At 44.1% G+C, this 14,731-nt stretch overlaps 1 protein-coding gene across 4 annotated transcripts in view; it reads left to right on the top strand.

Annotated features, from left to right (window-relative positions):
- Positions 1-14,731, top strand: part of YPEL2 (yippee like 2) — a 76,350-nt gene that overhangs the window by 22,606 nt on the left and 39,013 nt on the right. For all 4 annotated transcript variants that reach the window (XM_083173772.1, XM_083173773.1, XM_083173775.1 and 1 more), the window contains one exon: positions 3,679-3,994. In XM_083173772.1, the coding sequence (XP_083029898.1) occupies positions 3,878-3,994 (117 nt within the window). In that variant the 5' untranslated portion in view covers positions 3,679-3,877. The remainder of the gene's footprint in view (positions 1-3,678; positions 3,995-14,731) is intronic.

Genomic DNA, 14,731 nt, shown 5'->3' with positions numbered 1-14,731 from the left:
TTATTATTTAATGTAGCATATTTTAACACTTTTCATGCATATTTTACGTATTTTTCATGCATATTTCAAGCTTTTTATGTTGCATATAATCCTGTCTCTAGTGATAACTATTTCCCCATGGCTATAGGTGTCTGAACATAGCAAAAATGTTATTGCTCCACCAGGCTCCCATTAATATAGACTGTGCATCTATATGAATGGGAGCCTGGTGGAGCAATTATATTTTTGCACCCAGAACAATTGATTGGTCCCTATGTGTATAGTATGGGTTTTCATAACATCAAGGTTGATAAAGGGCCATGTTTTACAGATGTTTCAGGGGTAGACCCCGCAAGAGTGAAAAATATTTTGAATGTGTGGAGTAAAACAAGTAGTCAAGGATGAAACTCGGGAATTGCTAAGAAAAGATGTTGTAGAGGAGAGGATGGGGCTGGGAAGGGATCCGATACGATTTCCCGGCGGTCGGGATCCCGGCGTTCGGAATCCCGACCGCCGAAATCCCGACAAGGGGGGGACATGGATCGCCCCCCCTTGCGGGCTCGCTGCGCTCGCCACGCAGCGGGCCCGGTGCCTCGCTACGCTCGGCACGCTATTTTATTCTCCCTCTATGGGTGTCGTGGACACCCACGGAGGGAGAAAGTTTTGGGATTCCAGTGTCGGGATTCCGACCGCCGGGATCCCGACCGCCGGCAAATTAACCGCATCCCCTGGGAAGGGGGTAAGACAGTTCAGTGCAATCTAAGAAGCTTCTGTGTGTAGTTGGTTTGCATAGAATAGCCCTTGGGTAAATATGCTGTAATGCAATGATTTATAAAACAGATGTTGTTCTGTACAAAACAATTGGGCGGATGAATTAAGCCATAACAAGAGATAAATGCAGGGGTGATAAGGAGAGATAACCGTCCAGCCAATCAGCTCCTTACTGACTTTTTTCAAACACAGCCTGTAACATGGCAGTTAGCAGGTGATTGGCTGGACGTTTATCTCGCTTTATCACCCTTGCATTTATCTCTTAAGGCTTAATACATCTCCCCCAATGTGCCAAAACCACTTCTAGGCCTGTACTTCTGTGGATGAAGGGAGTGTCTGAATTGTGTTCTCCCATGTGTCAAAGGACTGTTGTACATGGAGTGGAGTATAGCCGCTGGGATAGCTGCACTGGGAGACTGCTGATCTTGTACACAGCGCTAATAGAAACCATGTCTGGAGCACAGGGACAGTCTTCTCAGCCACTGGATAGTAAATATGCATGCTGTAATACCCGGATCATGACAGTCTGTTCCTATAATGCCCCAAGAACATCCAGAATGCTTCTGGAAATGTCCCTAAATATAGGGCAAGTGTTTACTGCACCAGTGAAATTCATCCTGCTGCTTGAGTAGTATATTGGTGGGATTTTCCTGTCTTCTAACAGTGGACTGGTAACTTTAAACACTCCTATGAACAGTTGCCTTATATTGAGGATCTTTTTTAGAAGCATTCTGGATTTTCTTGGGGTATTACAGGAACAGACGCTGTTCACAGTATATTCTGTCTATTCAAGTATTAGGAGCTTTTTTAGGTGGCTTTTTGCACTTCTATTCAAATTGGAATTCCACCTTCAGTTAATTGAAATGTATGGCTTGTATATACCCACCTACTGTAAATTTATTTTTCACCAAACACGTTTTTATCATTCAGGCTCCCATTTTGGTTTTCAGCCCTGCAATACAACACCGCTCCGCTATTTTCCTCAGCATTTCATTCAAACTCCCCAAACAAGCTATGCATCACTTCTAATTGTTTTGTCCCCTCACTTTAATGATCAGCACTGAAGAACATGCAGAAGAAGAACAAACTTGTCGGCGCTGGATTTGTTGTCACAATTTGATTGACAGACGTCTCAATCAGGATTCAATGTATATGTAAAATAAAATACAATAAATCAGAGGAAGTACTTCACTCTAAAGATAGTACAGATGTATCCCAGTGACTTTAGAATAGAGGTCCGTACCCAACTCACAGGAAGGTAAAGAATAATACACCTATAAAGGTATCTTTCGCTGGTCGATCATTAGAATCACCTCGTGCTGTATGGGACCCGACAGTAATCAATATCTGTAATGGGGGGTGCGTACCGTACTCTCATGGGAGGTTGGATCAAACGCTTAATGGTTTCTTTATTTTTAGTGGTTACCGCTTAGTGTAATGTAGCACTCACAGTACCAGATCAAAGATGACACTTGCTTAGATGCGTACTCACTAAGGCAAAGTGTTGTTTGAAGCATATAAGGGTATCTTTGTTTGGAGAGACCTTTGATCCTTTCAGCACCTCATCTCAATTTCCACAAGCAGTGGTGTACATTGAGGGAGGAAGGAAAAACAATGGTCTCATTCGTAATCCCCAAAAAAAAAAAAAAAAAACAATGAGTTGAGAGGCCTTGAGAAAGACGGCAGCAGCCGTTGAAACATCTTCTGCAAAGTCTGGGTAGTAGGGCCGTCGTTTGTGGTCCCTCTTCCAACTTGTGGCTGCAAGGATTGGCTGCGCCTTGGGACTATTTCACCCTTTGTCCTTTTTTTAGCACTGAACAACATGATCTGATGCTGCGGGAAGATTGGGCACAGATGCCCCTGCTGCAATCTCATAGGTTCAGCTGCCCTCCCCAGACATCACAGCAGCCACTGTGGACAGCACTACCAACAATTCTAGACTTCAAAGCAACCACTGACCGCACCCTCCGTAGATATAACAGCCGTCAGTAGAGGTCACAGTACATTGTGTCGCTGCAGTGAGGGGGCAAGAGGAGTGCTCCAGGGAACACTGCTTCCCCTTAACACCTACTGTGAGGGGATAACATGTGAGGTGGGGGTAGGGCTATTGTCAGAAATGCTGCAATCATGGGAGGGGGGGGGGCATGAGAAGTGGGGCAGTGTGTTACCATAAAGGTGATATTGTGAGTTTTTTGTAAACCATTTTCCACTCGTGCAAAAATATGTACAGCTCCCACTCATTAACACAGGTATGCATGGAGGGTTAGTCCTGCTTGGCTTTGGAGTGAGTACAAATGGTCCATCGTACATCCAGTCCTGGAGTTTTCATCTCTTGATTAACACTTAACCTCTCTAATCCTCATTGGAAATGTGTTGTGGCACGTCTGTTTTCAGCCTGATAAATGATATACTGCAAATGGGTTCTGTTCAGGACAGCAGCGGAGCCGGGTTCCCCCCACTCAACCTCCATGTTGACCGCAGGATGCTGCAGTCTGGAGGTTGGCTTCTCCCATTGCTTTATACGGGAGCCGGGTTGGATGACCCGGCGTACCCGTTTACACTGCCCTCTGCCCGTGTTGTACCCTGGTCAGAACCTGGGTAGAAGTTCTGTGTAAAGGGATATAGGTTAACCCCTTTTACCCCGCTGAGTCCAGGAGGGAAAACCCCAGGTTTTTGCGGTGGTGTAAAAGGGGTATTAATTGCGAATGTCATGAGGTATGTCCTAGACCAAATATGATCGTTTATGCTAAACCCTGCCATAATAGTAATAGAGGTGTCTCTGACAGGTTTTCCTCCCCCTGCCATAAACTTGGAAGTGGTTTTTATTTGAATTAAGTATTTGAATACAACGTTTATATTATGAACTGCATCTTTTTTATTGCAATTGATTGTTTCCCATGAATAACAAACTGATGATCTTTCTTCTAGGTCATTGGGGAATTTCACATTGGTTTCTGGACACACTGACAAACATTAGTGCATTTTTCAGCGTGTGGAGCCTGACCCCACACCCATAACCTGCCAAACCACGGCCTTTACCTGTGTCTTCCGGTGTTTCCCGTGCGATCCTTCCTGCGGGAGCGCCTCGTGGGCCACTCCAGAGTTTACTCAGCGGTCAGTGGCTCCAATGGTGAAAATGACAAGGTCCAAAACGTTTCAGGCCTACCTGCCATCATGTCATAGAACATACAGTTGTATCCACTGCAGAGCTCACTTGGCAAACCACGATGAGCTCATTTCAAAGGTAAGCTGGATTTGAATGTTTCTTTTCTTTGACTGCTCCTGTAGATTGGCTTCTGATTCCAAAAACTTACATTACTGTATATAATAGACTGTATGTTGTACCCTTTTTTTATAGTAAAGTTACAACAAACCAAGGGGGTGTTTTTTATCAAGGCATAGTATTTTTTCCATGCAACTAATTACATAGTAACATAGTAGTTGAGGTTAAAAGAAGACTTAAGTCCATCAAGTTCAATTTTTTTACAGGATTTCCATACTTTTACTGCCCCGACCGAAAAAAGCCTTTCTGGAGGGTACGAAATCTTCTCTACCCAGCCTGAGCGCATGCCCATATGTCCTAGTCTCTAACGTCAAAGTAGATAGGGTGTCTGACAGTTTGTTATATTGTCCCCTGATATATTTGTACACGTTAAGCATGTCTCCCTTGCACTTCTCTTTTCTAGCGTAAACATTCCTTTGTTTGTTGTCAATTTGAAATCCTAGGTACTTTTTCCAAACCTGATTTTCCCAATTCTACCCCATTTAGGTTGTAAGTAGCACACTGGTTATGTCTCCCAAGATGCATAACCTTACATTTATCAACATTGAACCTCATTTTCCACTCCTCTAGTTCATATAAAACCCTCTGTAGTGTGGAGATAGCCTTATCTGTTCTAATCACCCTGCACATTTTTCTGTCATCCACAAAGATGGATATTTTGCTTAGTATTCCCTCCTCTATTTAATTAATGAATATGTTAAATATAAGCAATCCCTGTGGTACCCCACGTAGAACAAGTATCCAACCTGAAAATGTACCGTTTACCAAGACTATCTGTGCCAAATGTGTTAAGCCTTAACAATTGATAAATTGGAGGGTGAGATAAAGCATGACAAAGTACCACCCAATGAGCTCATAACTGCTATTTGTTAAACACCTCCTGTAATATGGCACTTATGAGCTGATTGGCTGGTACTTTATCCATACTTGCCTACCTGACCCTCTCCATGAGGGTGAAAATGCTCTGTTCCTGGACTTCCCTGGTAATGTATGATTGCCATCACCTGTGGTGAAACGCCTTTCTTATCAATTACCTAGCTCCCCACAGGTGATGTCAATCATACATTACCAGGGAAATCCAGGAGCAGAGCATTTTATCCTTCATGGAGAGGGTCAGGTAGGCAAGTATGACTTTATTACTAAGTATCACCCTCCACTTTATCCTTTTAAGGCCTACTCTTTATCCTGCAGCCAGTTTCTTACCCAGCTACAAATTTTTACCCCTCCATTATTTTTTGTTAACCAATCTCTTATATGGCACAGTATCAAAGGCTTTTGCAAAGTCCAGCTAGACCATGTCTACAGCATGCCCCATATCTAGGTTCTTGCTGATTTCCTTGTGAAAACTTTATTAGGTTAGTTTGGCACAAATTATTTTTACAAACACATGCTGGTTTCTACTGATTTATACTATGCCCCTCTAAATAATTCAGGATACCATCCATTAAGATTCCCCCAAATTATTTTCCCACGATTGATGTTTGCAGCTCATCTGTCCCAAACTTGCAAGGACATTTGTTATTTTTCTTCTAGTACCATTTTACATGGGGGGTCATTATCAGATTAATATTTGCAAAGTGGATTTAACGACAACTGTAGCAAACTGTAGTTTAATCTGTGTTTTTGAAATAAAAAGTATTTGCCTTATTAAGCAGTCATGTGTCCAACTGCCTTAAGGTGCCCTTGCTCGGAGCGATGAACTCTGTACATTTTGTACTAGGTTGCAATGTATCTAGTACAAAAAGCATACAATGTGCTACAGCAGCGTGCGTTTTGTACTAGATACAATGCGATCTAGTACAAAATGTACAGGTTTCACAGACTCTGTGCTGTGCGCTGTGATGTGCATGGGAGCGTGCATTGCATTGCACCTAGACATTGCACTGTGCATGGGTACCTTAACCTATTTTGTCATCTCCATTACCCTGATGAAAGCACTTCATGCCTATTCATGTGTTTTTTGTTGCCACCTCTCCTGTGCCAAATTGCATTATTCTTCACTATAGTGTTTTGTTATCCCATTAGTGTCTACATTACTGCATCCTTTCCTCTATCTGGTTTGGAGCTCTAAGGTTCTGTGACGAGGCTATTTCATATTTCTGTACTGATACTATGCCATGTCTTCCTTTTTGTATTTCATTATTCTTTGTGGCTCCTTCCTTCCTGTCTCTTGTAAATAATTGCATAACCATGTCTTGCAGTATCCCAGTGAAATAACAGCGCATTGCCTGATATCAACGGGCTACTACTCATGAATTGGTTAGCTACATTTATATAAATATTATGTAACTGTCCCTTTTGTGCATTGATAACAAGTTCACTGTAATCCAAAGATTATGTACAGGGATTGCAGATACCTAGTGTTGGTAATTCAACAAATACTTCCTTCAGTGCTATAGTGTTTCCCCAACCACAAAGGGCTTGTATTAACTTGAGAACTAAAGACTGTTTGGTTGAAATGCAAAGTGTGTGTGGGGAGGGGGTGCATGGTGAGCAGTAGTGTAGCAGAGTGGGTGCAGAGTGAAAGTGTACCTGTGCCCAGTCTTTGGCAGCCATGCTGTCTGCGACACTGAGGAGAAGAGAACACTTTGGGAAGCGGCGGAGGAAGCCAGCGCAGCTATAATTGGACTAATTAAGGGGGTTTTCAAGGTGTTCCAAAGCAAGTCTCATCAATTTTTTTCTTTAAATATGGGTTTTAGGAAAAATCTATATGTTTTGGAGGTGCTCAAAAAATTAAGCACTGCATAAAAACTATGACCCACTTGAATATCAAAAATATGGCACCTGTGGGAAAAACTCAGAGGTGGAGACTTCGTGGAAAATTCACTCCTAATTGAATATGCCTTAAAGTATACAGCCTATATAAAAAGGGAGAAGACAGGTCAGCTATGAGTGACCTTTGCTTTGCATTATTATGCTTTATCTGAGTTTTTATTATAATTCATTTGTAACAGGAAAGTACCTAGTACACTATGGGGGAGTCCAATTAGCCGCAGGGTTAATTACACAGGGAAAGCTCTGGATCTTTTTTAAATAAAAGTTCCCTTTCACCTGTGCAGTAAATCCAGAGGTAATGCGCAGTAACCCATACATTCCAGGTAACGTTTCCCTGCATGTTCACCCCCCAGAATGTGTCTTTATCTTACTAAACTTTTTTTATTGCAGCTTTTTAGGCTGCAAGGTAAAGTTCTCCCTTGGAGCTTTTACAAAACCTAATCAGAATCACTCAGGTACTAATTAAGTCATCTGTGCTCAAGCCTGCATATCACTAAAACCTCTACTGTTGGTGTGCCTTGAGGACCGTGGTTGGGAATGCCTTCATTACACCATCCGTACTGCTCAAATTTTATGCACAAATTTTATGCAAATAAATAATTACTCAATTTAAATTGCTCCCAAATTTTCTACTAAAACTAATGATCTGGAACCTGCAAAAAAAACATTTAAAAAGTCCTTTTCTAATCAAAATGAATTCTGACCAGGTGGAAGGGTTTGTGCTGGAGGGTCTTTGAAAAGGTTTGATCAACTTAAACATGTCCATATAGTTGTGATGTACAACTCGTCCAGACTTGATCAATGGGTCTTACAGCTGGTTATTAGCAAAAACATTGAGATACCGTGACGTTTTGGTAAGCTTTTACTGAATCTTGTTTATTAGGATGTGTAGACTTTGACCTTAAAACCAGGTGTTTAATGTGATTCAATAAAGACTAGTAAACTCTTTTTGACGACAGTCTCTTTAGAGCAGGGGTTGGGAACCTTCTTTGTGCCAAGGGCCGTTTGTATGGGGAAAAAATCCTTCGGGGGCCATATTTAAAAATTTCTCTTACAAATTGTCCTGCTGCAGCCGTCCCATGCTCCGGCGGCTGCCACTGAATAGGACTGACAGTCTCCGACTGCTGTTGATTAAAAGGAATCTCGCGAGAAATACCGACCTCTCGCAAGAATTCCCCTGTACTTGACTCTCGGCAAAGCTGCCAGGCGGGTGGGAGGGCCACTCAGACCTGCTACCGGGCCTGAGGTTCCCCACTCCTGCTTTAGAGTAATGTGACTAGTGTCATGCACCTGCTTTTCCTCAAGTTGTTCTTTGTCAACATAACAGCAATGTTGAAACGGACAGTCATTAACTAAAATTCTATAGGTATACGTTCTGTAGAAATAAAAATACAATGTTATGCAAATGAGGAAACCACATGGGCCTAAAAAGCAGCACTGGACAAGTTATAATAAAAATAACCAATTTTGAATATATCCTATTTTTAAAAAACACATATAAAGAAATAAAAAGTGAACACAATCTCATTAAAATGGCACAACAATATCAATAGTGCTGTGTACACACGGGGGGCGATAGGAGCTGAAATCGCTGGCGACCATATTGCCAGTGATAGGAGTGTGCCCCGGCGATAAATCGCCAGGTGCGCGCTCCCGTTTTCTGCCCCATTCTAATCGCTGGTCGCAGGAGCTCGCTCCTGTGACCAGCTGATTACCTCTGTGGCACCGCCGGCTGAGGTTCCTTTTCATCAGCGACCATCTCTGGTCGCTGATGAAAAGGAGAAACTGAGCAATATATTGCTCAGCCATATATTGCTGTGCAATATATCTCCCCCGTGTGTACGGGGCTTAAGCCTGAGGTGCTGTTGGCCACATCAATATGTGGTTAGCCTAGGGGCATAAATTATAGCCATAACTTGCAGTATCTCCGGAGGTATTTTGAGAATTACCAAACTGGTCGCCACAAGTTGAATGGATGATTAATCCTTGAATGTGATGCAGTCCAATGCACTTCTTGGTTATCAAGAAGGGACCATCACCGGGTCTCTCAAAAGTTGACGGCAAGCCACCTTTCCTAGTTGCAGTCAGGAAATGAGGCCTGACTTTAAAATCGAAGGGTTATGGTCCCTTCCCAGCGGTGGCTCACTCAGAAACTATGAACTCCAGTCTGTCGTAGTTTTGCACACCGCACAGTCAGGAGTCCCAGGGGGGTATTCAATCTTTGTCGTGCACCCGCAGCCATCTCCCGACGGGGGAGATGGCTGCGGGGCCCTATTCAATGCTGTCTTCCCCGACAGCATTGAACAGGGGTTTGTGCCGTCGGGCTCGTTCTGCCGAGAGAAGCCGGAAATAGGTGAGCTCCTGGCCGGAGCTCGTCTATGTTCGTCATCAACTCGCGGCCACGCCCCCTTCTTGCCGCTCGGCGGCCGGGACATTGAATCCCGACTGCCGAGCTCCAGGCGAGCAAAACAAGAACGGGACAGGGGCACCGTTCCCCTGACATTGAATACTCCCCCAGTAGGCAGAGTCACCTGTGCTCCACGAGATGGCTACGGGTGCACAACAAAGATTGAATACCCCCCTGGGACTCCTGACTGTGCTGTGTGCAAAACTACGACCGACTGGAGTTCATCGTTTCTGAGTGAGCCACCGCTGGGAGGGGACCATAACCCTTCGATTCAAAGCCAGGCCTCATTCCCTGACTGCAACTAGGAAAGGTGGCTTGTCGTTAACTTTTGAATGAAATGGCTTTGCTGTATAATGAAAAGATTAGCCACTCGACTAACTACAGCAACCCACCTGACCAGAAGATGAGTTTTACTTTGTTATACAATGATTTAGTGCTTTGTGTGGATGCAGACTGTAATTGTAATGCATTATTTCTGGTCTGATATGACTTGTGAGACAATTATTGTTTTATCATTTGTTTTGTTTTTTCTTCCCCCCCCTTCTTTCCCTTCTGTACCCCCATGTTATTCTCATGAAAAATTCATAATAAAAATGTAATGTTAAAAAAAAAAAAGAAACACTGGACGGCCCTCTGATTGGCTGAGGCCGCTGAGAGAGAGAGCTGATTGGCTGAGCGCTCTCTCTCTCTCTCTCTCTCTCTCTCTCTCTCTCTCTCTCTCTCTCTCTCTCTCTCTCTCTCTCTCTCTCTCTCTCTCTCTCTCTCTCTCAGCGACCTCAGCCAATCAGAGTCCCGCCGACAGAGCTCCTCCACTCTGCTCCACAGCTGTCTCGTCACCCCTCTTCCAGTACCCGATGTCCATCGCAGATGGCATGCGACATCGGGTGCTGCACTGGGCACCACTTGATGCGATGGGACATTGCATTGCGATGTCGCATCGCATCTGACCGCATAAGTGTATGGGCACCATTAGCTTATACACATCACATTAATGCTCAATTTTGTAAGCTCAGTTACTTTGTTGCTATTCTGTAGAAATAGCTGTCAATGCAGAGTACATTGTAAACTATGCTGGTGCACAGCTTAAAAACCTGTAAATGAATGAGCCTCAAAATCTTAAAGTAACATGAGGATAAGTTACCTGTGCTTCAATACCCGCTTTTTCACTGCTCATGTGTATGTTGTTTATATTTAACAAATAACCCAATGTCAGACCTTTTTTCTATAGCAGCGGATATCTGCTTCTGAAACTGTAGGTCTCTGTCTACATTTCCAGCTGTCATAGCATTATGGTCATTCCCTTGGGCAAACTACCCTACTGCACTGAGCCTGCTTTGAAAATAGGGTGATTATTTCTGTAACTGAGAACTTCAGTAGTCTTTCCAGGGATCAGGTTTCTTAAAAACCTGACTTTTGACTGCAGAATGGAGTTTTCACAGTGATTAACTCATTGATTACCAGTACAGAAGCCCCAGGATGTACAGATTTTATTGCTGGTGTATGCCATGAAGCGGGATGGTCTCTATATTTCTGGTTGATCCTATAGTCTAAAGGCCCCCATACACCTGAAAGACATTGCACCCAATCATAGAATCTTGAGGGATTCTATGATTGATTCTAGGGCAGATTATGTGCACAAAATCGTGCAATGTGGGCAGCGGCTTGAGGGATTGGTCCTCTGATCTGATGTGCTGCACATCTGATCAGTTGGGATTGGGAGCAGATTGCATGTGCTTTAGATGGCTCATACGACCGGGGTCATTTGACACTCTCTCCTTGAATTGCAGAGAAGGGAGGCGCAGGTTCTGGATGGCCCACGGTAGTAAGGACGCTGGAGGCCACAAAAGCTGCGGACGGCTGCAGATGGACAGGCGGCTGAAGAGAGCGGTGGATGTCCTGGATGTCCTTTTGCTCAATTCTGTCCGTTGTCAGAGGATTGCTGCATTAGGGCTATTTAATAATGGAGTAGTGCAGCAGATGTGAGCAGATTGGTAGTTGCTGGCAACCTGTACATTTTATATATATATAAACAGGATTTTTGGTACTCCTATCCTTATCATCCTAGTAGGCCAGCCCCCTATTTAAATGAAGCTTCAATCATGCAATCATACGATAGATGGATTGTATGACTGATTGGTTGTGAGTACATTGCGTGTGTCCAAAAGTCACCAAGGACTGCCGGGGAGTTGAAGGGAAAGTTGGACACAATCATGATTGTAAGCGGGTCTTTCTGATGCATGGCTACCAAGGCAGTGGTTCACAAACTGTGTGCCATGGCTCCCTGGTATGCCTTGGGACAGCTGCAGAGGTTCCCTGGGTTGGTGGTCCATGACCAATTCAAATAATTTATGGTCAATGTAATAGACAAAACCAGTGCAAATCTGGTCCTTCACCATATAACTGAACTTAAGGATGACCTATAAACATACTATTTATTTTTATTTAAAAAAATTCTACATTTTTTTTTTTTTTGACCTAAGGGTGCCGTGAAAAAAATCCAATACACTAGGGTGCCGTTATTAGAAAAAGTTTGGTAACCCCTGGTCTTAAGGGGTAGATTTGCCTTTTGTCAAAGCTGACAATCGGTGGTGGCTCAATCAATTTTTATTGTCCTTTTGAAGCCAATGGCCAATCATTTGTAGCCAACAATGATCGGGGGGGGGGTTGAAAAACAGCTGCTTTTAAAGTCGGGCTTGTTTGCATTTTGTTTTGCCGAGATGCCTATTCAATGCTGTTGGGAAAGACCGCATTGAATAGGCGCCCGCCGCTATTTCCCCCATCAGAAATAGCAGCTGGGGATTTAATACCCCCATAAGATTTGATGATTTCGGTTTATGTTTCAGGGAAAATACTGCCTTCTTTATTTTTACACTGCAATTTAGATTTCAGTTTAAACCCACCCCACCCAAATTTAATGATCTTTGCACTTGTTATCTGCCCCACCTGCATTGCAGCATGATTAAATTAATTGCAGAAAAACGGTGGTTTGCAATCAGGTTTGAATTAGGCCCTCAGTCCCTAGTGGTTATAGGGCATATAATGCTGCATTTGCTTCTCTATTGGCAGGGCACAGGTCCTTTCTTACCCACTTCTTCAGCAAACCTCATCCCAAGCACACTGTCCCACATTCAGTATATCCCATCTGTGTCTGCCCCTCTCCTTTTGATTGTAAGCCCTATTCCTTCTATTACTTAATCTATTTTATATTCAATACTGTCTTCAACAGCAATTATGCCTCGGTTTTCAGCTGCCCTGATATTTATTTCAGGGTTGTCTGATGATGTAGCTATATTTATATACCCTATCAGAGGCGTAACTAGAATGTTGAGGGCCCCATAGCAACATCTTGGCAGGCCCCCCCCCCCCATTGTCACTACAATGCCCATTTTTGGAGGGGGTAGAAGAAAGAGTCAAAGAGTAATAGACTAAGGGGGGGGGGGGGGAGAGAAAGGGGGTGGGGGCTACATGGAAAAAGAGGGAGAGGGAAAGAGAGAAGAGAGGGAGCAAGAGAGAGAGTAGGAGTGATATTATCAGGGAGCGAAAAAAAGGGGAGCAAGGGAGAGCGTGTCAGCAAGAGATGGGGAGAGAGTGTGTCAGTGAGAGACAGGGCAAGCAAGAGAGAGAGGTTAATCGGGAGAGACAGGGCTAAAGTTAGAGGGAAGAAGACCTCTACCAGTACAGATGGCTCCCTTCCTTTAAGGTGCCGCTGTAAACCTAAGGTGTCCCCCCTCTCTCATGACGCTACTTCTCCTTCCCTTTCGGGTCTCTGCACTGCGGGGTCTAGACACCGCACATAAGTGCCATGAAGACGCGCGCCGGGTCTCCTCACTTCCACGCTGGGTCTCCGCACTGTCCGCAGCACACATGAGAAGTGCCGGAAGCTGCACTTGTGCCGGGTCTCCTAACCTCTGCGCCGCGTCTCCTCGCCACAGCTGCGCACAGGTCATTCAGGTACTTTTACATTTCACGCCAGGGCTGGTGACGGACCGTCCGTCACTAGAGCATAACATTAAGCCCCAGGAGGGAGAGGGGGAGGAGAGACTGAGGCTGTACCGGTGCTGCGCTTTTACTGATGGTAGAGTTACTGATGGTTACTGATGCCATTGCCATTTGCCTGCGGCATTATTGAAAAAATGTAAAGGGTGCAGGGGATTGCTAGTTTGGGCTCGGGCCCCCCCAGCCGCCGGGCCCCATAGCAACTGCACCCCCTGCACCCTCCATTGTTACGCCACTGTACCCTATACTTGTTTTATATTGTCTTCAACTGTAAAGGTGCATACACATGGAAAGCTTTAGCAAAGATCCAATCTTATTAACGATTTCGTCAGAACACCTGGAAAACTATTTGGTGCCAAATAGCAAACGATTGTATACATTGTGCATACACATGAAATGATTGGTACATATTGCAAAAGTTTGGTCTATGGTCTTTCTGCATGCATGAAAGACCATAGACCTCTATCAACTACCGACGCATATGCACATTGGCATCGATATCATTCAAACACATGGAACGATTTGAGCGATTGGTGGTTTGGATTAATTGGGAATGCCCAGATCTTTTGCCAAATCTATCAATATGTATGCACCTTTAGTCACTGTTTTCTTGTTCTACTTATTGCTTTATGCATGCTGTAGTTGTGCTCTGCGAAACTCTTGTGGCACCATATAAAGCAGGGCTGGGCAACACCGACCCTCCAGATGTTGATGATCTACACATCCCAGCATGCCTTGCATCAGTTTCAGCATGGCCACATAGCAAAACTCATGCAAAGCATCCTGGGATGTGTAGTTCATTAACATCTGGAGGGCCGGTGTTGCCCAGCCCTGATATAAAGAATGATGATAATGTTGACCCCACTCCTCTTCATAGATCTGTCAGTATTTGCATTATACAGTGAGGACCTAATAACCATAGACACCCAACCTTGCCCCCATCACCACTCAACCATCATGAAAAGCATTGTTATTATTATTATTATTAATATCCTTAATTTATATGGTGCCACAAGGGTTCCGCAGCGCACAATTACAGAGTACACCTAATCAAAAACGGAAAACAGTGACTTACAGTTGAAGATAATATAGGACAAATACAGGGTAAATGATTTATAGGAACATCAGCCGATTACTGCAACATAAGTATCCAGGTGGCAGCAAACAGCATGCTTTGGTACAGTCGAAGATCACTGAAGTAAGAAAGGATAAGCACATTGGTTAAGAGGTCCCTGCTCATGAGAGCTTACATTCTAAAGAGTAGGGGTGATACTAGAGGGGTAGACTGGGCTTGGAACAGAACGTTAGGAGGACCGTTTGCTGGGTTTGGTGAAGAAGTGGGTCTTAAGAGCCCGTTTGAAGTTCTGTATAGAAGTGGAGTGTCTGAGGGGGAGAGGTAGAGCATTCCAGAATAAGGGAGCAGCACGTGAAAAATCTTGGAGGTAGGAGTGTGAGGAGGTAATAAGTCGGCAGAAGAGCCAACGGTTGTTGGCAGAGCAAAGGGGACGAGTGGGAGTGTA

Source organism: Crinia signifera, chromosome 2 (genome assembly GCF_055691185.1).
Source record: "Crinia signifera chromosome 2, ASM5569118v1, whole genome shotgun sequence".
Lineage (NCBI taxonomy): Eukaryota > Metazoa > Chordata > Amphibia > Anura > Myobatrachidae > Crinia > Crinia signifera.
This window is presented reverse-complemented; position numbering and strand designations above follow the sequence as displayed.